Below are 25,541 nucleotides of genomic sequence, written 5' to 3'. Positions count from 1 at the left end.
GTGGGAAAAGATAGGCAGGAAAACAGTGGTGATAACAGTGACAGGTAGTGGTGGAAAAGATAGGCAGGAAAACAGTGGTGATAACAGTGACAGGTAGTGGTGGAAAAGATAGGCAGGAAAACAGTGGTGATAACAGTGACAGGTAGTGGTGGAAAGATAGGCAGGAAAACAGTGGTGATAACAGTGACAGGTAGTGGTGGAAAAGATAGGCAGGAAAACAGAAACAGTGCTGATAACGGTGACAGGTAGTGGTGGAAAAGATAGGCAGGAAAACAGGTGCTGATAACAGTGACGGGTAGTGGTGGAAAAGATAGGCGGGAAAACAGTGGTGATAACGGTGACAGGTAGTGGTGGAAAAGATAGGCAGGAAAAACAGTGGTGATATGGTGACAGTGGTGGATAAGATAGGCGGGAAAACGGGTGCTGATAACGGTGGTGGAAAAGATAGGTAGGAAAACAGTGGTGATAACAGTGACAGGTAGTGGTGGAAAGATAGGCAGGGAAAACAGTGGTGATAACAGTGACAGGTAGTGGTGGATAAGATAGGTAGGAAAACGGGTGATAACGGTGACAGGTAGTGGTGGATAAGATAGGCAGGTGCAGGGGTGATAACGGTGACAGGTAGTGGTGGAAAGACAGGGCAGGAAAACAGTGGCTGATGACGGTGACAGGTAGTGGTGGATAAGATAGGCAGGAAAACAGTGCTGATAACAGTGACAGGTAGTGGTGGAAAAGATAGGCAGGAAAACAGTGCTGATAACAGTGACAGGTAGTGGTGGAAAAGATAGGCAGGAAAACAGTGGTGATAACAGTGACAGGTAGTGGTGGATAGAGAGGCAGGAAAACAGTGCTGATAACAGTGACAGGTAGTGGTGGATAAGATAGGCAGGAAAACAGTGCTGATAACAGTGACAGGTAGTGGTGGATAAGATAGGCAGGAAAACAGTGCTGATAACAGTGACAGGTAGTGGTGGATAAGATAGGCAGGAAAACAGTGGTGATAACAGTGACAGGTAGTGGTGGATAAGATAGGCAGGAAAACAGGGGTGATAACAGTGACAGGTAGTGGTGGATAAGATAGGCAGGAAAACAGTGCTGATAACAGTGACACGTAGTGGTGGATAAGATAGGCAGGAAAACAGTGCTGATAACAGTGACAGGTAGTGGTGGATAAGATAGGCAGGAAAACAGTGCTGATAACAGTGACAGGTAGTGATGGAAAAGATAGGCAGGAAGACAGTGCTGATAACAGTGACAGGTAGTGGTGGAAAAGAAAGGCAGGAAAACAGTGGTGAAAATAGTGCAGACATAGACGTCTGTTGATAAACACATTGCAGGCAAGCGTTGGGGTGAAAATATTGCAAAAATTTATAAACACCTAGAGATGAGAATATTGCAAGAATGTAGGAACACCTAGAGGTGAAAATATTGCGGAACACCTAGTGGTGAAAATATGCAAGAATGTAGGAATGCCTAGTAGTGAAATATTGCAAGAAAGTAGGAATGACTAATGGTAAAAATAGTGCAGTATGTAGGAACACCTAGAGGTGAAAATATTGCAAGAACCTAGGAATGCCTAATGGTGAAAATATTGCAAGAAAGTAGGAATGACTAATGGTAAAAATAGTTCACGTATGTAGGAACACCTAGAGGTAAAAATACTGCAAGAACCTAGGAATGCCTAATGGTGAAAATATTGCAAGAAAGTAGGAATGACTAATGGTAAAAATAGTGCAAGTATGTAGGAACACATAGTGGTGGAAATATTGCAAGAATTTAAGAATGCCTAGTAGTGAAATATTGCAAGAAAGTAGGAATGACTAATGGTAAAAATAGTCTAGGTATGTAGGATTGCCTAGTGGTGAAAATATTGCAAGAACATAGGAATGCCTAGTGGTGAAAATAATGGGAGAATGCCAGGACAAAATGCAGGGAAAATTCCTGATGCTGCAAGCATTGCAGGGAATGCGAAGCACGGAGAATCAAAATGGCAAAGCCACAGACTAACCATGTCGTGGTGTTGGCCGAAATAGGCGTAAAAGGCAGAATATTGGTTAAATTGTATTGATGGTTTACTGAAAATCCCAGATAACACCAAGTATTCGCAAAAAAGCTGTGCATGATCTGCCCAAGCAAAGCGGCAAGTGTTTAAAGCATAGCATCTATTAGCTCCACAGCCTGACAAGGAATAATATATTGTTGAATGACGTGAATTTACTAAAATGATTGTGACATGTACATTGTACCATTCAGTATACATGCTGTATCAAAGTATGTTCATACTATTGGCTTGAACTCTCCCTTTTTGTGGACGTAATGGAAGTGAGTTTCCGTGGATAAGAACTGTGAATTGAAACATAATTACAAATCACAGAATACCAGATTAACATGCAACGTTTACGCAGAATAGTACATTACTTATGTCCGCATTGGTAAAATTATTGCACAAAATAAACAGGTCCAAATCGCACAACAGCGGCACATATCAAGTGTTGTCACATGTGCGGTGCTGTGCTGCACATGCGCGGGCGTTCTGTAGTACGGCGGTAGCTATGTTGCACATGCGCGGCGAGTTCTGTAGTACGGCGGTAGCTGTGTTGCACATGCGCGGCGAGTTCAGTAGTACGGCGGTAGCTCGTCTACTACAGGTGTTGCTGACCACATTTCCCCAGACATGTTTCCCCGTCACTGAAGCAGGGCTGCTGGCAGGTGTAACGTAGCGAATAGTCGACGATGTCGTCACATCCGCCGAGACTGATGCAGATGTCGTAGCTGCTCATACACTGAGACTCACACACCTCGTATCCATTGAAGTGCAGTGGAACTCCAGAAGCATGCGTCGTAAGCACGAGCAGTGACGTCAGGGCCAGGAAGGTCTTCATCCTGAGGGTATAACAAACATATTCCACATAAAATGCTGGGAACTCAGAAATAATGGAGACGCTGATCGCCAAAACAGTTATGACAAGACATTGTGGATTGTCAACTCTGACATCTTGAATATATGGATGTCAGAAACTACTCTGAATATCACAGTAATTATCCCCCATCATTCATTGCACGTCCAGGGCTGATCATGAATTTATTACAGTATTCCTTGTGTGGCATACAGGGCATGATATACATCGTACACAAAGTAGGAGGATATATATGCCAGGATTTCCATTCAAAACACTTAGAGTGAGTGAATGAGGTTGATTTTGCGCCGCTTTTTCAGCAATATTCAAGCAATATTACCGCTGTAGGCACACATTGTATCATCGATGTGGGAAATCAAAACCGGGCTTTTGGCGTGATGAACGAGCGCATTAATCATTAGACTACCCCACCGCGCCCCCATACACTTAGGAGCGCCACCGTGGTGTAGTTGCTAGAGTGTCCTCCCGGAGAGCGGAAGGTCGCGGGTCCGATCCACCGGCCGTGTTGCACCAAAAGACGTTAAAATATGGTACTTGTTCGTCCCTGCCTGGCGCTCGGCATTAATGGATACAAGGACGGGTCGGCTCGGAGTCAGTTTAATGTGTCTGAGTGGGGTATTCATGCTTCGCTGCGGCATGGCATCTCAGTGAGCTTGCACTATAAAACCAGCTCGAATCTAGCGCAAACAGCCACACATATACACGCATGCACGTCGTCATATGAGCGAAATATTCTTAAGTACGACTTTTAACCCCATTTCACCTCACCTCACCACCAATACACTAAGAACGGATGTGACATAGTGTAGATATAATTATATCTACGGGGGACAATAACCCTAACTATAATATATGTTATACAGCAGTACGGAAGGGGATTAGAAGTCTTCTTTCTAAACTCTGTCAAAAAAGAAACGCAACCCCTGTATTTTAGAGATTTTGATCTGAAGTTTTAGGACGACACGGCATTTTTATTATTTAAGACAGAAGTCTGAAATTTGGCAGAATAATAACCCAGATGGGCATGTTTAAAATTGTCATTTCAAAAGTCATCTCACAGACACCAGTTTGTCACCAGGGGGGCGTCTGTCTCAGTATCTCGTATGAGCACCACGCGCTGCAATCACTGCACGGCATCTCCTTGGACAAGAACGGATAAGACGCCGGATTCTTTCCTGGGGAATGGCTCTCCACTCCTCCTGCAGTGCAACGGCGAGCTGTTGCAGCGTCTGTGGCGGCGGCTGACGTTGACGTACGCGTCGATCCAGAGTATCCCACAGGTGTTCAATAGGGTTGAGGTCTGGTGATTTAGAGGGTCATGGCAAGACATTGACGTTGGAATTCTGCAGAAAGTTCATTGTTGCACGTGCAGTATGAGGCCGGGCGTTGTCCCGTTGAAAAATCTGTGTCTGTTGGTCAATAATCGGGAGAAGGTGAAGCTCTAACACGTGGTTGATGTAGCGTTGGGCTGTCAGGTTCCCTGAACGATCACCAAGTCAGATTTCTGGTTGTATGAGATGGTTCCCCAAACCATGACGCTTTCTCCGCCAAATCTGTCCACCTGTCGGACGCAGATGGGCGCTAAACGTTTATGACGTCTCCTATACAGACGCTGTCTTCCGTCGTGACGTTGCAAAAAGAAAACGTGATTCATCAGAAACCAGATTCGCCTCCAGTTTTGTAAAGTCCGTATCCTTACGTTGTTGCACCACCTGGAGTCGTCGGCGTCGATGTAGGGGGCGTAGTACAGGTCCAACGGCGGTAGCTATGTTGCAATTACGCTGCGGCGAGTTCTTATAGCACGGCGGTAGCTGTGCTGCCATGCGCGGCGGAGTTCAGTGTAGTACGGCGGTAGCTCGTCTACTACAGGTATTGCTGACCACATTTCCCCCAGACATGTTTCCCCGCCGTCACTGAAGCAGGGCTGCTGGCAGGTGTAACATGTAGCGGAATAGTCGACGATGTCGTCACATCCGCCGAGACTGATGCAGATGTCGTAGCTGCTCATGCACTGAGACTGAGACCGCACACCTCGTATCCATTGAAGTGCGAAGGTGGAACTCCAGAAGCATGCGTCGTAAGCACGAAGTAGTGACGTCAGGGCCAGGAAGGTCTTCATCCTGAGGGTATAATGAAACATATTCCACATAAAATGCTGGGAACTCAGAAATAATGGAGACGCTGATCATGCCAAAACAGTTATGACAAGACATTGTGGATTGTCAACTCTGACATCGAATATATGGATGTCAGAAACTGTACTCCTGAATATCACCGGTAATTATCCCCATCATTCATTGCACGTCAGGGCTGATCATGAATTTATTACAGTATTCAACTTATTGTGGCATACAGGGCATGATATACATCGTACACAAAGTAGGAGGATATATATGCCAGTGGATTTCCATTCAAAACACTTAGAGTGAGTGAATGGGGTTGATTTTGCGCCGCTTTTTCAGCAATATTCAAAGCAATATTACGCTGTAAAGCACATTGTATCATCGATGTGGGAAATCAAAACCGGGCTTTTGGCGTGATGAACGAGCGCATTAATCGATTAGACTACCCCACCGCGCCCCCATATACGCCGGGAGCGCCACCGTGGTGTAGTTGCTAGGAGTGTCCTCCCGCAGCGGAAGGTCGCGGGTCCGATCCACCCGGCCGTGCTTGCACCAAAAGACGTTAAAATATGGTACTTGTTCGTCCCTGCCTGGCGCTCGGCATTAATGGATACAAGGACGGGTCGGCTCGAGGTCAGTTTTAATATTGTCTGAGTGGAAGGGTATTCATGCTTCGGCTGCGGCATGGCATCTCAGTGAGCTTGCACTATAAAACCAGCTCGAATCTAAGCGGCATACCGCGGCACACATATACACACGCATGCACGTCGTCATGTGAGCGAAATATTCTTAAGTACGACTTTAACCCCATTTCACCTCACCTCCACCACCTTAATACCTGTGAAGGAACGGATGTGACATACCGGTGTAGATATAATTATAATCTACGGGGACAATAACCCTAACTATAATATGTGTTATACAGCAGTACAGAAGGGGATAAGAAGTCTTCTTTCTATATGCTATGAGAGAAGGTGATACAAATTATGGTACAACTTATGATACACTGGGAGAGAATATTGCACGTTATATATTCATGCGCTATTATTGAATGTGACCTACATACACCGCCAACTGTGTGGAAGGATGACATTGTATATGAAGCTATGAACCAATGTACACAAGAAAGTACACACGCACGGCACTGTTAAGGAAAACCGAAGTGTTGAGGAGCAAAACGACTTAAGTCCTGTTTTGAAGGTTTTCAGAAGAGACGAAAAACTGGTCTTTTTGGTATAAATCATCCATATTCAACACGCTGTAACTCTGCAAAATATTAATTTATCAACATAAATTTCACCACAACGTAGATTTCAATATGACGATTAATGCGATATTATTATGTCAAAACAACCTAAGTCACACTTAGGTCGCACTGCTTCTCAGTTATTTTCTGTGGTGTTTATACATTCCGGAACCACAGAATAACGACCACTATGTCAACACGAACCTGATAGATGAGATACAATAATATAAGTATTGCACCTATACAACAGCGAGATGTATGATACATGTAGTTGTACTGGTGATTCCGTCCATATCTTATAGAAATGACACAAGGTTGAATCTGGTTGTATGGAGAAGGCCCAATGTTTAGGAACGGCTTGATGTCTATCATTGGCCAGTGATGCGGATTGTACACATGTGCATGTATGTGACATCGGAGCCACCGATCTGACAGACAGACAGATGATTTTATTTGTATGAATGGCAATGCGGCCATCAGCACATCGACATAACAGTAGAGAGTCCGGAGCGCCTGGACATTGATTTATATATGAACTATATGTGATGGTGCTTTTGTACAATACACAGCTAATATACTAGCTGATTTTGAATTCAGAAGAGTTACAAACTTGTGATAGTCGGGGTCAGTGTAGTAATAACATGGTAGACATCTTTTCCGTAGATCGTCGTACAATAGACATTCTAGTAATACATGATATTCATTTTCTAACTTATTAAGGCAATGTGGGCACTTGGCAATTGCGATATCTGCACTTATGGATCTTCTGTATAATTGTATGTTAAAACCAACAATACCACATCGAAATTTTGTCAGTCCTCTACGCAAATGAGCAAAGGGCAAGACTCGTAGGTAAGTTTCCGGCATTATATCAAGTTTATAGGTTGAATATGTGCGTAAATATTAGGAAGCAGTCACGGTAGCTGACCGCTCTTGATAATAAACATCTTTACATCTTTGTTTGAATATACACATGAACGATTCTTTATTACTCTACGTCTTGGTTCAACCAAGCATAAGACAAGCCATGCTGGAACAATAAGTCTCGCACTGCTGAGGTCCAATTAATATATCCAGAATCATCTAAACGTTTTAACATGAGATACGATCGTTTCGAAATACGAAAATCAGGCTGTCTGAGCAACCGTATCCCGTATATTACTCCAGCTTTGTAATTTACATGCAGTGGATATCGTCCACACTCAGCTAGGATAGCTTTTGTGGGTGAGCGGTAACCAGCGGAGACAAATTTACAAAAATTTGAACGTACCATTTCAATGTTGTGTCGATACACCATCCCCAAGATTTCCTGACCCGTACAATAGGATAGGTTGGATTTTTCCATCGAATATTTTTGAAGGTTTTCAGGAGAAGAAAACTGGTCTTTTTGGTATAAATCATCCATATTCAACACGCTGTAATTCTGCAAAATATTAATGTATCAACATGAAATTTCACCAAAACGTAGATTTCAATATGACGATTAATGCGATATTATTATGTCAAAACAACCTAAGTCACACTTAGGTCGCTCTGCTTCTCAATCATTTTCTGTGGTGTTTTAGCGTCATGTACACAATATTCGTGGCTTCTTAGTCACAATCAAAACATACATGTAGGATATCGTCACACAAATAGCATACACTTGGAGAGAAGTTTGATATAATGGCAGGTCATACTGAATAGTGATAGTCATAGTGAATTGCGTCCCCTCTCACTGCCGGGCCATCTATGTCAATAAACACTAGATAATATTATATATTAGTGGTAAAGTATACCACACAAATAACTCGATAATAACAACACGAGATTATACATTCCGGAACCACAGAATAACGACCACTATGTCAACACGAACCTGATAGATGAGATACAATAATTTAAGTATTGTACCTATACAACAGCGAGCTGTATGATACATGTAGTGTACTGATGATTCCGTCCATATCTTATAGAAATGACACAAGGTTGAATCTGGTTGTATGGAGAAGGCCCAATGTTTAGGAACGGCTTGATGTCTATCATTGGCCAGTGATGCGGATTGTACACATGTGTATGTATGTGACATCGGAGCCACCGATCTGACAGACAGACAGATGATTTTATTTGTATGAATGGCAATGCAGCCATCAGTACATCGACATTCATAATAGTAGAGAGTCCGGATCGCCTGGACATTGATTCATATATGAACTATATGTGATGGTACTTTTGTACAAAACACAGCTAATATATTACAGTCGCTGATTTTGAATTCAGAATTCAGAAGAGTTACAAACTCGTGATAGTTGGGGTTGGTGTAGTAATAACATGGCAGATATTTTTTCCGTAGATCGTCGTACAATGGACATTCTAGTAATACATAATATTCATTTTCTAACTTAGTAAGGCAATGTGGACACTTGGCAATTGCGATATCTGCACTTTTCGATCTTCTGTATAATTGTATGTTAAAACCAACAATACCACATCGAAATTTTGTCAGTGCTCTACGCAAATGAGCCGAGGGCAAGACTCGTAGGTAAGTGTTCGGCATTATGTCAAGTTTATAGGTTGAATATGTGCGTAAATATTAGGAAGCAGTCACGGTAGCTGACCGCTCTAGATAATAAACATCTTTACATCTTTGTTTGAATATACACATGAACAATTCTTTATTACCTACGTCTTGGTTCATCCAGGGATAAGACAAGCCACGCTGGAACAATAACTCCCTCACTGCTGAGGTCCAATTAATATCTCCAGAATCATCTAAACGGTTTAACATGAGATCGATCGTTTCGAAATACGAAAATCAGGCTGTCTGAGCAACCGTATCCCCTATATTACTCCTGCTTTGTAATTTACATCCAGTGGATATCGTCCACACTCAGCTAGGATAGTTTTTGTGAGTGAGCGGTAACCAATTCGTAAGACAAATTTACAAAAAAATTGAATGTACCTTTTCAATGTTGTGTCGATACACTGTCCCCAAGAATCTGACCCGTACAACAGGATAGGTTGGATATTTCCATCGAATATTTAAAAGCGATATCTGGAAGCACTGATTTATAGGTACAGATAAATGTCTTGATTGGATACAGAGCCTTCTCGGCTTGCTTGGATAAAACATCACACGCTTTAGAGAACATATTTCTATTCACAGATCTAATTCATTGGATGTGTTATTCGTATGAGAAGGAACATGTCATACTTCAATTCTATTTTCTTCCTAGAAGTGTAGAAGCCAACATAATACTCACTCAGTTGCCTTGGACGATCGACAGATACGGGAGTCACTGCAAGGATCACTGTGATTTCGACCCGCCTTGCATCCAAGTTAAAGCGTTCAGAAAATACCACCTGCGCACTTCCTACAATTCCAGGGGAGATAATGGTTTAAGTAGCCGCAGTTAACAAGTATCATGGGAACCTCTATTATCGTGGTATTTAATGCTGTTGCTATCGGGATTATGAACGCCTACTGACATTTGGCATTTTGTACAGATTTTCATTTTCGTTATATTTGATGTTTAATCTTCATTTGTGTCGCAGATAATGTGGCATATAATCGCAACTCGTTCAATACGATACAGACAACCCTTATTGCCTCGTTTGACCTGGAAATTGAAGCAACTCTCTATTATCAAGCAAATGACAATGTCAAACGTTTACTTAAGGCAAGTGACGAATATACATAGTTTTCATATTAAAAATGATTCTAACCAAAACATCTGAAAGTTCTTTTTATTTGGATACAAGGTAACAATAACGTAACAAAATAATTTTTGCCGCCTTAAAATATGCCATACAATTTGAGGGGTGCATCTTGAAGTTCCACAACACGTCACTTCCTGTTGTAGTTTTAGGACGGAAAATATGCAAATGACCTTACAGTTGTCGCAGGATTACTCTTGACGAAGTAAGTTTTGATATGTGCTAGATGCATAGGCGGCAGGGGTCATAATAGTTTCAAAATTTACAAAAACTTACTGCAAAGATGAATACTTTAATATCTCTACGATTAGACAGGACTCTCCAATGAAATAGATGACTTTTTCAAGAGCGATAATAGAGAGCCCTCGATAATAGAGGGTCCAATACTTGCGGATTGAAAACAGATCTATTTTGATAATTTAGACAAGATGATTACTGTCAATTTCCCGTTGTTGCAGGAAATGGAGATATATGATTACCACGTGTTCCGTGGTAATGATTTATGATCACATTGGGTTGACATGAAGCGGACATGACGCCCCACGAAGCGGGTATCGTGGAGAATACATAAGTGTAAATCAAATGCATTCTCCTGCCGCAAAGTGTAATCAGGTAAACCAACAAGTGAATGTATGTTCACATCAGTCAGCAATATGGTATTTATGTTCAGGTAGCAGGTGATAACCTTAACCTTGGAAAATAAACGTGAATATCCCGAGCAACGATCAAACGGTACGATGACAGCAACGTCACACGTTGCAACCACGTCATTAAATGACTCATACAAAACGGTGGCCGCTTCAGTAGTCCAGCGACTTGAACGTCCGCTTGGAGAGCCGGAGGTCGGTGCCTTGAACCAAGAGAAGATAAAATAATTCCTGTTACCATGCCTGGCACTGAGCATTCAGGAGATATGTGCAAGACGTGGATAAACTGTGGCATGGCATCTCGTTTGGCTGGCACTGTAGAAGGACTCTTTGTTGCTTTCAGCTATGGAAGTTTGTTTAGCTTCTGCAAAGAAAACTAATCCGTAAAGCAGCTACTTATACAAGTACACGCACGTTTCAGTATCATGAGGACCCTCTTCCAAATGTCGTTAGCTTCATTTAACCTCACCATGCCTCACCTCTCCACCTCGTCTCGCCTCACCATACCTCAATGCATTTCAGCTCACCTCTTCCCGTCTCGCCTCACCATACCTCAATGCATTTCAACTCACCTCTTCCCGTCTCGCCTCGCCATTTACCTCACTGCATTTCAACTCACCTCTTCCCGTCTCGCCTCACCATACCTCAATGCATTTCAACTTACCTCTTCCCGTCTCGCCTCACCATACCTCAATGCATTTCAGCTCACCTCTTCCCGTCTCGCCTCACCATACCTCAATGCATTTCAACTCACCTCTTCCCGTCTCGCCTCACCATACCTCAATGCATTTCAACTCACCTCTTCCCGTCTCGCCTCACCAAACCTCACTGCATTTCAACTCACCTCTTCCCGTATTGCCTCGCCATACCTCACTGCATTTCAGCTCAACTCTTCCCGTCTCGTCTCACACTACCTCACTGCATTTCAACTCACCTCTTCCCGTCTCGCCTCGCCATATACCTCACTGCATTTCCACTCACCTCTTCCCGTCTCGCCACACCAAACCTCAACGCATTTCAGCTCACCTCTTCCATTTCGTATCTTCCCTTCTCGCCATATACCTCACTGCATTTCAGCTCACCTCTTCCCGTATCGCCTCGCCATATACCTCACTGCATTTCAACTCACCTCTTCCCGTATCGCCTCGCCATACCTCACTGCATTTCAACATCACCTACTTCACTGCATTTCAGCTCACCTCTTCCCGTATCGCCTCGCCATATACCTCACTGCATTTCAACTCACCTCTTCCCGTATCGCCTCGCCATACCTCACTGCATTTCAACATCACCCTCTTCCCTTTCTCGCCTCACCAAACCTCACTGCATTTCAACCCATCTCGCCTCACCATACCTCACTGCATTTCTTCCACCTCTTCGCCTCGCCATATACCTCACATTTGCATTTCATACCTCTCACCTCTTCCCTTCTCGCCTCACCATACCTCACTGCATTTCAGCTCACCTCTTCCCGTATCGCCTCGCCATATACCTCACTGCATTTCAACTCACCTCTTCCCGTATCGCCTCGCCATACCTCACTGCATTTCAGCTCACCTCTTCCCGTATCGCCTCACCATACCTCACTGCATTTCAAGCTCACCTCTTCCCGTCTCGCCTCGCCATATACCTCACTGCATTTCAGCTCACCTCTTCCCGTCTCGCCTCGCCATACCTCACTGCATTTCAACTCACCTCTTCCCGTATCGCCTCACCATACCTCACTGCATTTCAGCTCACCTCTTCCCGTCTCGCCTCGCCATATACCTCACTGCATTTCAGCTCACCACTTCCCGTATCGCCTTACCATACCTCAATGCATTTCAGCTCACCTCTTCCCGTATCGCCTCACCATACCTCAATGCATTTCAACTCACCTCTTCCTGTCTCGCCTCGCCATACCTCACTGCATTTCAACATCACCCCTTTTCGTCTAGACCCACTTCACCTGGCCTTACCTTACTTAATTCACCTCGGTTATTTCAGCTCACTTCACCTCACCTTACAGCAGCTCAACTCATCTCAGGTTGCCTCGTTTCACCTCACCATAAGTCACATCGATATCACTGCACCTCGGTTCAGCAATATCTATTTTTTAAAGTTAATCATTCGAAGTTGTGGGTCAACTATTTGAAGGAGGTGTAATCAAATTTAAAGTTAATGACTTTACGCTGTGATTGTTCACATATTATTTAAGTCAAATACCCTCAGGTAATACATTCAGACTGACCGGTGATCATAATCTTAACCCAATCTACTAATTACAATCAATGAGAAACATGTTGTGCTGACATGAGCCCTGATGCTGCACACACCTTCCCCCAGTGACCACTCGTCACGGGCAGTAATGAGAGGTCACCTCCACACACCGGAACCTGGTTATCCCAGCATGACCAATAGTAGCTACACTGCAGGTTTTGACACATCTAGCCAAATTGTACATGTTATACCCCGATAAGTGACAATCACTGACGAAACAATTACCTTAATGAGGCGTCACTTTAGCGCATATAACAGAGGATGGATCGTCACCAGTCAGTTCAACAAGCATTTTCTCCAACCAACAGGTAAGCTTATTTATTTTAAACTGAAAGAGTTTGTTCAGATTCTCAGTAGATGCATTTTAGATTTATGATATGCTGAACATGAATTGTGTACAATAACGTCTATGCATAGGTACCTGGAACCCATGCTAGTTCAACGTACATACTCCAACCACGATCACTGGTTATGCTAGTGCAACATGCATGTACCAACCACGATCACTGGTCATGGTAGTGCAACATGGATGTACCAACCACGATCACTGGTCATGGTAGTGCAACATGCATCCTCCAAATACATGTATGTTCACTGGTATTGTTAGTGCACGCCTCTAGTATACTGATTAAACTGACTTAACTGACAGATAGAGACAAATGTCAATGTTTGTATACCTCGAATGGTGCCATTGGTATGCAAGATCGTCAACACAGTGTCAAAAACACTGAAACCAATATTTTAGTTATACTGACTTCGGACACAACGATCACGACGTTCTTAAGACAGGGGTGGAAACAACCCATTGCCCGACGGCCCAGTCCAGTTTTATTTTCTGTTGGGCAAGCAAATTTGTATATCACACTGTACGGTGTCCAGTTGACTTTCCAATGTTAATGATATTGTTCATTTAAAAAATCAACAAGAAAATCGGCAGGCACAGTGAAACAATTATCAGGGCAAGTGATTTTACATGTGCAACTGTACCGGAGTACACTAGCATTTTTAAAGTTATTTCCATCCCTGTAAAACATGTCTGATCGCACGAAGGGATGATGTACACGTGGACAGTTGGATACAATTCAGGTGCCCGATCGGCTAGAAGTATGTTTATATCTCTGAAAAGTATACCTATTGATCTGAGGTGGTTCTGATGCAACATAAGCTGTTGAACATTGGATTTCCTTAGTATTTATTGTTAAAAGATATGTAAGCAATTTTTGACAAAACATAAGCAATGCAATTCTAAGTCAAATGAAATCAAAATAATATCACTCATTTGTAAGTTCATGTTAAATAATGTTTGGTTGTTGTTTAACGCCTCATGCGGCAATATTCCAGCCATATGACGGCGGTCAACCAATCGAGTCTGGACCAGACAATCCATTGGCTCATGTCAAATTGACCGTTGCATCACCGTTGCGCGGAGATGGTCCAGTTCATAAGTGCGTCATATCTGGATAGTGTGGTGGTTAATAATTTGCCGTGACGGAATGTTTAATAGTCCCCGTTGAACCAGCAAAATAGAACACAAACAAGTCTAAAATATTCAATAATATATTGAACAAACAATGAGCAAAGTAAAAATATATGACAATACACATATTTAGTACAATGCAATTGAGTCGCAAATCTAAAATATGAACTCACCCCCAGTCTTGACATTCACAGTGAGAACAGATATACTGATTGAAGGTTGTTTACAATGACAACAGTTGAATATAGACAAACACGATCAGTCTTGAAATGTAGGACAGATGTGTATAACTCCAGTGATGTGATCAGTCCCGTCGCACAACGCAACAACCAGCCTTTATATAGCTCTTATGCAGCTCTCGAGCATTCTAGCAAAGCTAGGCTTCATCATTATTCTCTCAGAACATTAGGCGATTTTCTCGAACACACGGCCGGAAATCAAGACAAAATGAAGCCAGCCACGGGAGGCAACTCTGAAGCACTATCAAAAAGGCGTACCGCTAAAAATACTATTGCCATTGAACATATATGATGCGAGATGCGAGCAAAAAACCCACACTCAAAACTTTAAACATTGTGACCCATAATAACAATCACTTAATCAATGTGATATTACAAATTACAAAAACAAAACCACTCTCATAACAATAGTGACGAGCAACATGAAATATTACGAATTATTTTCTTTTCTTCAGACAACCCAAGTCATGTCAGCTGTTGGCATTGCTTTGAGTCTGATCATTTTCGGATGTTGCGACGGGAGCCAGCACTGTGAGAGTATGTTTGTGCGTAGTTATGAACACTGCATGGAGCTGTTTCAATGCGGACGATGGCCAAACAAGTCTGTGGAAGAATTGCTGTGTGAGAAACCATGCTGGGAGTATGCCAACAGGTGCTACCAACACTGCCAGGGGCGGGTCAGAGAACAGACCAACAACCGTATGGACGATGATGCCGTGTCGCCTGGGAAATATGATGTAGTGTAATATTGCCGAGAATAGCATGTACCTTTTAGAAATACATGCACGAGACCGTATCCTGTCAATATGTGTAGATTCATCATTGTCATTTAGAGGAATGACGTGTCTCCTGGGAAATATGATGTACTGTAATATCGCCGAGTGTATACTCTCATGTAGACACATACGTGAATAGCATGTACCTTTTAGAAATACATGCACGAGACCGTATCCTGTCAATATGTGTAGATTCATCATTGTCATTTAGAGGAATGACGTGTCTCCTGGGAAATATGATGTACTGTAATATCGCCGAGTGTATACTCTCAGGTAGACACATACGTGAATAGCATGTACCTTTTAGAAACACATTTACGAGACCGTATCCTTTCAATATGTGTAGATTCATGATTGTCATTTAGAGGAATGACGTCCCGAGGATCCATTACCACGATCAGTCACCTTGAAACTAGCAAGACGCACTAAAATGTTAGTGTCATTTACAATGTCATCTCCAAAGATCCCGGTTAGAATTGGCCTTCAGTAATCCATGCTTGTCGTAAGAGGCGTTAGGCGAATAACGGGATCTGGTGGTCAGGCTCGTTGATCTGGTTGACACATGTCATCGTATCCCAATTGCGTAGAACGGTGCTCATGCTGTTGATCACTGGATTGTCTGGTCCAGACTCAATTATTTACAGACTGAAGTAATATAACTGGACTATTGGTTAGTGCGGCTTTATACAACAAACCAAATCAAGATGCAGAGAAACCACGTTTTATTAACAAACAAAACATTTCCCATACGGTATACACACCAGCGGATATCATCAGTACCAGGAACATCTAAATCATCTATAGTATATATATGTACAGTGTATTGTAAAAAAGTACAATTGATCATGCATGCTGTCAAATGCTGGTGACGACGTCTACAAATGTATATCGTTCCATCATATTTGCAGTTTTGACAACGGTTTCTTGTAGAAGAGCAGCTTCAGATCCATCGAGTGTTACATGTGTGTGTATGGTGTGATCTGTTTACAGTTAGCACAGACACAGGCTTCGATATGCAGATAATAACTCATATGGACTAAGCGGGGTTCATTACTACATAAACTGATTCTTAGTATATGAAAGTATGTCATGTTGATACAAATAAATAGCTCTATTTGATTAGAAGAGAAGCTCTAGTGGGGGACTCAGAGAATGGGAAAAAGCTAGACTTGCATCATTTAGGACTTTCAGATTACAGATAGGGTTGAGCAGAAGGGAAAATAACATTGATCAGTGACTGTGATCTGTGAGAAAAACTAGTTACTGTTCTATCATGATTTTATAGTGATTGTATAACTCAAGAGTCCAATGAAATACAACATAGACGAAGGAAATCATATAACCGCACATGGTACAAAACACAGAGACAGATCGTCGCAATGGCTGCTTCACACACACTTTAGCTACTGTCTTTACAGCTTCTCACTGTAACATCTCGATTTGTGGTGGAGGAGAAACTCATTGTACAACTGGTACCCGTGCGGTGCAATGTCCAAATGTAGGGTTGTAGAGCCATAGTAGTATTAGAGCTTTGTCCTCCTGTCTGAACTTCCATGTTCCTGATGTCATCCTATAGGACGCTTTACACTGGCCAGTTGTGCAAACCATCCCAGTTATCTGCACTAAGTTACATTAGCTTCACACACACACAGCCCGACGGTCTGTCAACTCTCAATTGTCAACTCGATAGCAGACTGAGTTCCGGTCCACAAATCACGATCATTACTGTGTTTTGATACCAAGTGGACCAGGATAAGGACGGATCTTGTGGCAGGAAGTGGCGGATATTAGCACCAAGAGATGGATCTTAGCATCAAGGTGAAAGTTCTTCAGAGTGATGTAACAAGCACCACGCTGAAAGCATAGTAGAACATGACATATTATGACTTACAGATGTGACATGTACCATTTCACACACAGAGTTAGCGATGTCTGAATACACTAATGATATTTATTTGTATGACCGGTTAGAAATATTCTAATGATATTCGTTATGATCTACTGGATATAGAAGACATCAGTGTCACCTACCCTGAGTCATCGTCAGAGAAAGCACGACTACGCGACCTCTCCAACTGAAGGGAAGTCCTCTTCAGTTTCTTTTGTAACAGGAAAATGATGATGGCCGCCATCGCCATGGCAACTGCAGCAATTGCAAACACAGGCTTGTATGAATGTGCCTTCTTCAGAACCCATGCTGAAACATCCAAATGCAGAGGCTGTAGAGGAATGACAAATTATCTTTCCCGAATTTTATAAAATATGCATTGCTCGAGCCTTGGCGAGAGAATAACAGTTAACATAACGAGGGGAAGATAATCTGTCATGCCCGTCACGAGTTGGTTAATGTTTTTATTACCCATATCCGCTTTCAGTCTAAACAACGCTAAATGAAACCCGCTATGTGGGGAATCCCCATATCCCTACGTATTTGATGCCGCTTCATTTCATTGGCTGGAATCCCCATATTCCTTCGTATTTGATGCCGCTTCATTTCATTGGCTGGAATCAGCCAATCATCGTTCACCAAAAGGTGTAACCTCCCAAAGGACTTACAAGAGAAATGGGGTGGTGGGGTAGCCTAGTGGTGAAGGCGTTCGCTCGTCACGCTTACGACCCGGGTTCGATTCCCCAGATGGGCACAATGTGTGAAGCTCATTTCTGGTGTCCCCCGCCGTGATATTGCTAGAATATTGCTATGAGGGCCTAAAACTAAACTCACTCACTACAAGAGAAATACTACCCTGTGTCCTTCCCATATGGGTAATACATGTGTATGTGTAACCATCTCGTAGATCTGAACTCCTCGTGTTCTGTCAGTTGAGTTACATCTGAGAAGATGCTGAGATTGGAAACTTCAGATCCAACAATTGCCCTGATTACCTTCATCACTTCCAGATTTCTTCCCATGTCAAGATGACACGCTGACAGATTGAAATATCAAATATTCAAATAAACATTTAGCTACACCCTCTATATGACAGTGAGTGAGTATGGTTTTAGCAATGTTCCAGCAATATCACGGCGGGGGACACCAGAAATGGGCCTCACACATTGTACCCATGTGGGGAATCGAACCCGGGTCTACGGCGTGACAAGCCAACGCTTTAACCACTAGGCTACCCCACCGCCCCCTCTATACGGGATCAAGAGGTTGATATGTGTAATATCCCAATAGCATACATCGATGTCAGTCATTGGACAGTCTGGCCCAGACCAAACAATTCAAACATCATGTAACTGGAAAAGCGCGGCTCTAGAAACAAAACAACTGATCATATATATATCCTACTAATATACAGTACACGAGATCTCGACAGTATACACCTATATGCTTATGTAGGATCTATTTAAGTTTGGACATGCCCAGCCATGTCTGTATAATTTAACACTCGCAACAGCATGTCAACTTCTTTAGAGTGTTTATTGCAACACACGTTGTGAACAGTGCACGCTGTGGGCAATCGATTGAGATCGACCTACTTGTTGATATATATCTCGGCATACCACGCCTGTCCTTGTGAGGCCCCTCTGCACTTTACTGACGACTCAATAGGTCGCCACGACTATCTTACAACTGACAACACTTAGAGGGTGGGTGGATCTACATATGACTGTATCTTGGCAGCTATGTCAGCATAACACGCCTGTCCTTGTGTGGCCCCTCTGCACTTTACTGACGACTCAATAGGTCGCCACGACTATCTTACAACTGACAACACCTAGAGGGTGGATGGATCTACATATGACTGCATCTTGGCAGCTATGTCAGCACAAAGAAAGAAGAAAGGTCGTGTAAACATGTCATGGTGAATGGACGTTAGAAAACGCCACTCAATGGCGCATACCTGCCCTCCATCATAGGAACAAATGCATGTTTACGTGCATCATATAAGGAAACTAATCACTAATGTATACAGCCATAAATATTAGGCAGATAGCCTTAAATCGTATATGTGAGTCATGCATGAGAGTTTATTACAATTACAGGACTTTGTTTATCGTTCAGAAAGTTGTTTGACATCAATATCCATTACTCACTTTATTAAGCAAAACAATTAATTATCTTAGGTTTAGCAGGTCAGTGTACGGACTCCCTAGATCGTGGTCTCTAATCCCAATTCAATTCTAATCGTTATAATTGCATTCTCATCACGAGGGGTTCACCAAATAAACCTTCACCCCGTGTAGATGCCGAGATACAGCTAACATACTGAATTTGCACATCAATGCACGTACCTGTCGACGGTGTACCAAGCGACATCGCTATTGTGGACACGAATACACATATTCCAAATGGGAAGGCAAAGTTGTCTTCTCCTGCAAGGTTGATGATGATGGATGCAGTTATCTCCCTTCCTGTTCCCGCAAAACTCATTCCCAACAACGCTGTGTAAACGAATATTATACTTAGTGGCAGTGGGATGATGAACACGAATGTCAACAGCCCTCCGACTGTAGCAAGTATCACGTACCAGTACACAGGGTCGAGGAAATAGTTGGTAACAACTCCTTGTAACAGGGTCAAGACGCACACACTCACGCCAAACACTATCAACAGTGTCTCAGAACCAGCGCTGACAGCAAAGCTTCTCTCGTGGACATACTGTTGGATATGGCCGCGGATGACAGACACGCCATACCCATAGAGAATGGCGGCAAATAAGAGGCCGTAGAAACCGGTCTTTCTCCAAATCTTCATCACTGCAAGAATCCTGAATCCCTTTGCGAACACGTGTCGTTCATCAGTTTTCTGGTTCCACAAAGTTTCTAAATCTTCCGAGTCCCGTCTCGCCGATAGTCTGATCCCATTGGGTCTCTTAGCCAAAGCAGTACGAACTGTTAGCCTCTTGTTCATGTCATTGATGAGGCCTTCTTGTGCAGGGCTTGTTTCAGGAACATCACTTCTGTAACTAGCCCCGGGGAGGAGGCAGGAAAGGGGTATAATGTTCATGAGTATCCCCGTCAAGATGAGCAACGTCCCCCGCCAGTGGTACACGTCGATCATGTTCTGTATCAGGGGATGAGTGAAGTGGCCAAGGACGCTGATGCATCCGAGGATGCCGTACACAATGTTTCTGTTTCTTGTGAACTCTGTCTTAACCGACTCGTAGATTCCGATATAGACTAGGGAGCACCCAATACCTGTGGGAAACAAATTGTACATTGAGTTTACAGTGTTATTACTGTCGTATTTACTGTATTCCAGCAGGTTTATATGTTTACTTCATTTGGGGGTTGTGTGTTTGAAATTGTACCGTTAGTAGTTTTAATCATTATTCAGTCACAGCAGTGGATGACACGGAACCACGTTTTATGTTCAAACGGTTCGTTTCATAATAAGGTCACTTATATAGAGCTGAACTGCACGTCGCACGTTCATGCTCTAGGTGCATGCATCACAATGGACATCATTACCCCGGATAACCCGAGATGCCTGTAGAAGTTAGTCATATGACTTATCCCATCGGATACCCGGGGCAGGACAGAAGTAGAAACTCTCAGGAGTCAAGCTGCCAAACACGGTACCCATGCAAGGACTCTCTGTGATAAACTTCAATTGGTTTGTGACCTGGGGTCGTATTTATCAAACAACTAAGTTGCGATTTAAGAAAAAAAACTTAATTTTGCTAAAATTGACTAAAATCGTACATAACTGAGTTACAATGCGGATACAATGTTTATAACATATTTGTAACGACTGAATATATTTTGCTGGAGATTTATTTGTTTGAAAACTGACATACCCATGATGATCCCGTGGGTGATAAATACATGGATCTCTGACCGAGCAAAGGCGGTAATCAGCATGCCCAAAGTGACCACCACTCCTCCGGCCAGGCTGACCAGTCTGGCTCCCTGCACAGTGGCAATCACACCGCATGCTGGGGCTGAAGGAATCAAAGCATGTTGTACGTGTATTACTGGCTGGAACACTGGGTAAAGTGGGGTGCATGCACGTGTGTGTTGGGCTGGCTGGAACACTGGGTAAAGTGGGGTGCATACACGTGTGTGTTGGACTGGCTGGAACACTGGGTAAAGTGGGGTGCATGCACGTGTGTGTTGGGCTGGCTGGAACACTGGGTAAAGTGGGGTGCATGCACGTGTGTGTTGGACTGGCTGGAACACTGGGTAAAGTGGGGTGCATACACGTGTGTGTTGGACTGGCTGGAACACTGGGTAAAGTGGGGTGCATGCACGTGTGTGTTGGACTGGCTGGAACACTGGGTAAAGTGGGGTGCATGCACGTGTGTGTTGGACTGGCTGGAACACTGGGTAAAGTGGGGTGCATGCACGTGTGTGTTGGACTGGCTGTTAGTATCAGCCCGGAATTGTGCCGGGCGTAATGTGTGTTTGTTGTTAACAACCAAAAAACACCAACAAAACACAGATATGACGGAAACGTTTGTATGGAGGGTCACATTATGAGTTGTTCTCTGGTCACGAGGGGTATCATAAACAAACATAGAGGGTATATCAACCCATGGGCCCTGAGGGACCTGTGAACAACGTATTTATCTTCCCGAGCACCTCAATGTTAATTTTGAACTGTTTGTAGCAAAGGTATCGGATCGTAATAAAGAGTACCAGATTTAGGCAATTAGCGATTCTCAGATGATATAGAATCTAACAGTCAAGAATACAAATATATAATTATCTCCCTTCAATCGATTTGCATTCGCAAAACATCGGTAATTTCCAAACATCATAGGTGACTCAATTACTCGAGATAAAGAATTACTAACATGAAGTACCAAATGTATTCTCACAGTTCGGCATTCCCAGCGGGTAACAGAAAATGTTACTCGCTTGAAAATAACAAAAGAGCGCTCAGCCAAACACAAAACGACATTCATGTGTGAGGTGAGGTAAGATAATATGTATGTTTGAATAATATGCAGTAGTCTGGATGACGTAACTATCTGTGCATCGCTGTAATGATGAGGATAGACAGAGCATATGTCGAATCGAAAATAAAACAGTGCGATTTTAGGGTAAATAAAAACAGTTACTGCCCCACGTATTTGAGACACGATATCTCACAACTCCGTGTTTCGAAACGTATCTAACGTTGTGAGGCAAATAGTATGTGACAGACACTCTCAGACACTCGCAGACAGACACTATCTCTGCACATACCTGCTAATCCAAATGACGTTACCATGGCGATAGGAACCCATGGCATCAAGCCGCCACCAAACTCCTGCCCGAGGGTGTTCGTACCGTGGTGAACGGTTGTCACAATGCTTGATATAAGGAACCCTAACAGTGACGTCACAGCGGCCACGAAGATGCTATGCAGTTGCTTTCCCATCGCGAGGACGATGTCGATCTCTGAATCCAAATCCACTGATATGTAAGTTATCGTATTATCTGACTGTCATTTAACCTGGTAGCAACACCTTTGTTCCAAATACCGCCTTAATGTGCCTTAATATGTCTTCATGTTTCGCAATATTTGGAAAATTAAGGGATTGCCAATTCAAAATTTAAGTTTCGTCATTTTGAGTGATTCTGAAAAAACGTACAATATTTCAGAGAGCATAACTGTATCAGTCCTTTTATTCTGGTAAATTTTAGATGTTCACGGGTGGCCCACTCTTCTCGGGAGCAGCCCACTGACGGGTTCAAATCCCGAATTATCTGTGTAGGATGTCAGTATGATACAAGTCCTCGTGTGTATCAACACACCGCATCACACCGGGATTTCCTCCCATGTAAACCAGGCACGCCGAGATGTAACTCAGGAATACTGGTCAAATCAGAGATAAACTCACTCACTCACTGTAGCTGCTTGCCCACTGTGATGAGAGTATGATGAGTAAGTTATGTTTTACGACGTGTATAGCAATATCAGCACGGGGAACACCAGACATGGGCTTCACACATTGTACCAATGGGAATATCGAACCCGGGTGTATACCACACTTCGGCTACTCCACCGCCCTGATGAGCGATGAGTTTATATGATCTACATGGAGGGTATCAGTCATTATTCAGCCGTGAATAATTCAGGCTGCATTTTAATTCCATGTTTATGAATAATTATTTCGTGACAAATTAGATAACCTAACTCGCCTCTGTAATATGTATAGACCTCTGAGGAAGCGAGTGTAAAACACTTCCTGAGAAAACACTTCCTTGATGTCCTGCGATTGTAATATATATCCTAGTTGTATGTGGTGTGAGAGTAGATGAGCGCTTAAGGTGGAATATTGCTTAATGCGAGGTTAACTGTAGTTCTATAATTACAGTTGAATGAAACACCTCACACATCCAAATGAATAACTGATCCGATATTTCTGATAAGTTAAGACGAATGATTCTTAGAATCGTCGCTGGAAGTGGGGTTTTCTTTCTGCTTCTATTTGGTTTATCAAACAACTTATCCTTTACTACCCGTGAAGATCCGGGGTAGAATATCTTCTGTAACACATGCTTGTCGTAAGAGGCGACTACCGGGATCGGATGGTTAGGGTCGCTGACTTGGTTGACAGATGTCATCGGTTCCCAGTTGCGTAGATCGATGCTGATGATGTTCATTATTGGATTATCTGGTCCAGATTCGAATGTTTTCAGACTGACGCCATAAAGCTAGAATATTGCTGAGTGCGGCGAAAAAAAAACCTCACTCACTCACGTATCCTTTACACTTTCGTGTAGAGAGTTTTATCCCGGGCTGTGGTAACAAAAACATGCTTGAGGCAACCCGACTCTCCTTCAAAGCATGATTAATATAGCCCCGGGCACATTCGTCTCAAATCACTTCCGTGTCAGTGTCGCCAGTACACAGAAACTGATTTCGTACACCATTACCTGTTGGTGTTTTTTTTGTATCAAAACGTGACTACTTTTATAATATACATAACAAAGATATCGAAAACACATTCGATAACACAGATACGTCCCCATACATATGAATGTGAACAGACATATAGGGACACATGTAAATATTAATGTGATATGAAATGGTTTCACCAAAAGGTGTTTACCTCTTTTAACGTAAACATTACCAGTCAAATAACTGTTTAATTATTGCATCTGAGACACAGGTCGGACAGATTGTAGCACATTGGTTTTTACATACTTGAAGTCGACATAAAACAGAAACAACCGTGGTGGAATTACCCAGGATCACCACGCGATCTCACTCTCACGTTTCATTAACAACATATGATATATAGCTTAAGATTTACAGGTATTACACAGCACTAGTTCTGATCTATCAAAGTATTATATACTTACACAGTATTATATACTTACACTATGGAGCTTTCCTTCCTTAACAGAATAGTTCCTGATCGCGTCGGCGTGTCACTAGTTTACCTGAGATTAACACATCAGGTAATGTCTATCGTAGCGTCTTGAGTGTTACGTCACAAGGCGCAAGGCATGAACTGTTATCGTGTATTATAACACTACTTCATGTTGGAATCTTTGAGTCTTTCTATAACAGGTACTGCGTCATCACGTATTTCGGCTGATGTCACCAAATTCATATTACAAAACAAACCGACCGTTGAGTTGATATTTTCCTCCTAAAATGGGTCAAGTCATAGCTATAAATAGAAACACGCTCACTTTGCATGTCGTATTGATTGGTGGCGATCATTGTAGCCACCTGTTCAGATTGTGCGTCAGTTGCGCTGAGCTTTGAACACTTTAGAAACTTTCAACAAAAGATATGTATCCCTGATCATTCTTAACAAAATAGTCGACAAAGTAGTCGCGTGTGGATCTTTTACTTTGGCTTATACTAAGAATAAATTTTTACTTCGATTTATTACAGAGTGCCCCGTTAGCAGATCTAGCTGAACCTCTGATAAACTTATGTCATTCTATTGTTCTCTACTCGGGATAAATTTCATAAACAGGGCTGTCACACAACACCGTCGTGTGTAATATGTATCAGACATATTTGAATAGTCCGGCAAATCGGTCGTTTTTCCTACAAAGTTCACACAGATTGGCAACTTAACATCCCATACAGGGTGGCTGTTTACACTTCATAAAGGGAATCCCACACAGACTGGCCAGTTAACATCCCATACAGGGTGGCTGTTTACACTTCATAAAGGGAATCCCACACAGATGGGTCTAACGCGTCATAAAGGGAGGGGCGGTGGGGTAGCCTAGTGGTTAAAGCCTTCACTCGTCAC

General features: G+C 42.8%; 1 protein-coding gene and 2 long non-coding RNA genes across 3 annotated transcripts; 1 reads left to right on the top strand and 2 right to left on the bottom strand.

Moving 5' to 3' along the window:
- Positions 1–2,383: 2,383 nt before the first annotated feature.
- LOC124285641 lies at positions 2,384–9,611 on the bottom strand. Its single transcript, XR_006900860.1, has 2 exons — positions 9,530–9,611; positions 2,384–2,883 (listed from the first exon to the last, which is right to left on the bottom strand). It is a non-coding gene; the product is annotated as an uncharacterized LOC124285641 (long non-coding RNA).
- Positions 2,697–13,843, top strand: LOC124285640. Its single transcript, XR_006900859.1, has 3 exons — positions 2,697–2,709; positions 7,980–7,984; positions 13,675–13,843. It is a non-coding gene; the product is annotated as an uncharacterized LOC124285640 (long non-coding RNA).
- A 2,243-nt stretch (positions 13,844–16,086) lies between these two features.
- On the bottom strand, positions 16,087–24,920 carry LOC124285651 (monocarboxylate transporter 9-like). The gene is made up of 6 exons (XM_046721912.1): positions 24,646–24,920; positions 22,522–22,716; positions 21,129–21,272; positions 19,621–20,526; positions 17,413–17,578; positions 16,087–17,235 (listed from the first exon to the last, which is right to left on the bottom strand). Exons 2-6 carry the CDS (start codon positions 22,694–22,696, stop codon positions 17,211–17,213), a joined length of 1,416 nt encoding a protein of 471 aa, XP_046577868.1. The 5' UTR covers positions 22,697–22,716; positions 24,646–24,920; the 3' UTR covers positions 16,087–17,210.
- Between the last annotated feature and the right edge of the window lie 621 nt (positions 24,921–25,541).

The sequence above is a fragment of the Haliotis rubra genome, unplaced genomic scaffold, assembly GCF_003918875.1.
Source record: "Haliotis rubra isolate DU_JTF1 unplaced genomic scaffold, ASM391887v1 Scf365, whole genome shotgun sequence".
Lineage (NCBI taxonomy): Eukaryota > Metazoa > Mollusca > Gastropoda > Lepetellida > Haliotidae > Haliotis > Haliotis rubra.
The sequence above is the reverse complement of the archived record's forward strand: the minus strand, read 5'-3'. Positions and strand labels throughout refer to the sequence as shown.